We start from the raw sequence: 1,559 nt of genomic DNA, 5'->3' as shown, positions 1-1,559 counted from the left end.
CCTCCTCTCATCCATACAGTCTTTTTATGCTGGGTTCTTTTTTTTTCTTTTTTTTCACCAGCTGTCGTTGGTGACGGAGCAGATTTTTCTTCAGACCTGGAAAAAAAATGAACGAAAATTTAATTAAATTAACATAAAAAAAATCCAATAAAACCTTTTAATAATGGATAAAAATAACATAAATTTAACAAAATAAAATTGATTGTTATTGTTTTTTTTCTCACCAGTTCCAGTCCAATATTCCTGGTGTTTTTTTTCTTTTTCTTTTTCTTTTTCTGTTTCGTCCTCTGTTTTAGTCGACCAGTAAAAAATTAAAATGTTTTTTCTCGTCTTATTTCCCATAGAAACAAAGTTCCAGACAAAAATACTTTTTGACTTTTTTAGGAACTGTTTTATTTATTTTTTATTTTTTTTATTCAACCACATCCAAACTGGGATTTGATTTTTTTTCTTTTTTTTTTCTGAACCAAAACCCAAATTGGATTATAAAAATATTTTCTGAACCTCATTTTGGTTCCACGGCCTCATTTTAAATCCGACCAGAATGTTTGTCAGTCGTCAAGAGTGACGGAGCGTGGACTGGGCCTGGACCTCCACCTCAGACGTTCTGCTGCTCTGGGGTTTGGAACCTTCTGACGCCGCGGTCTGAGGTGAACCCCGGTCCAGGACCACGGTCTGAGCAGCACCGCCAAACAGATCCGCTCCAACGCCGCAGTGATAGATGATGGCGGTGAAATGTAGCCTCAGCAGGAGGTTTCTGATTGGACGACTACTTTCTTTGTTTGATTTTCTGACGCTAACGGTTTTTGTTTTCCTCTCAGGGAGAGTGCGGTAACTTCATCCGTCTGATCGAGCCCTGGAACCGGACCCACCTGTACGTGTGTGGGACGGGGGCGTACAACCCCATCTGCACCTACGTGGATCGAGGACGGAGGTCACAGGTAACCAAAGACGCAGCCGGGCGGCCATTACGACCTTTAGTCTGCGCCGGATCTGTGGATGTGTGGAGCACAAGAGCCTCCTTCTGCTCCTGCTCCTCCTTCTGCTCCTGCTCCTCCTTCTGCTCCTGCTCCTCAGTTTCCTCCTCTGTTCTTTCTGTTCCACGTTTCCTGCCTCTTAGTTTTCATCGATTTGCGACGTTTCACGCTCGACAGATTCCAACAGAGAGAAAGCTCAGAGAACTTCCTGTCCGTTTGTGTCTTACGTCTGTTAGCGCGACAGCTAACGGTCGCTAACTGCTAACAAATGGTTTCTACTCCAGACTCTAACGTCTGGGAATAAAAAATTGACAATAAACCCAGAGAAACTGTCGCCTCCTTGAAGATCCCCCCCCCGCCCCCCCCCCCCCCCCCCCCCCCCCCTCCCACCACACCCCCCCCCCTCCCCTGTTTACACACCACAGCCCGTGGCCTGTCGTTCTCTCTGGCTGAGAGCCTCTGAAAGCCCATCATTACTGATGGAACCTCTCATCCATCATCGGTCATGTAGCAAACCCTCTCCTCCCCCGTTTCCTCCCTCGCTGCGGCGGGGGCGCGGGGGGGGCGCGCTGCGGCGCGCCC

The 1,559-nt window shown here is 47.3% G+C and overlaps 1 protein-coding gene across 1 annotated transcript in view; it reads left to right on the top strand.

Annotated features, from left to right (window-relative positions):
* Window positions 1-1,559, top strand: part of LOC103385726 (semaphorin-3F) — a 38,203-nt gene that overhangs the window by 21,988 nt on the left and 14,656 nt on the right. Inside the window, exon 4 of the mRNA XM_025060037.1 lies at window positions 804-941. Within this exon, the coding sequence (XP_024915805.1) occupies window positions 804-941 (138 nt within the window). The remainder of the gene's footprint in view (window positions 1-803; window positions 942-1,559) is intronic.

This window comes from Cynoglossus semilaevis, chromosome 11 (assembly GCF_000523025.1).
Source record: "Cynoglossus semilaevis isolate Cse_v1.0 chromosome 11, Cse_v1.0, whole genome shotgun sequence".
In the NCBI taxonomy this organism is placed as follows: domain Eukaryota; kingdom Metazoa; phylum Chordata; class Actinopteri; order Pleuronectiformes; family Cynoglossidae; genus Cynoglossus; species Cynoglossus semilaevis.
Note: the sequence above shows the minus strand (reverse complement) of the source record. Positions and strands in the feature narration are given on the sequence as shown.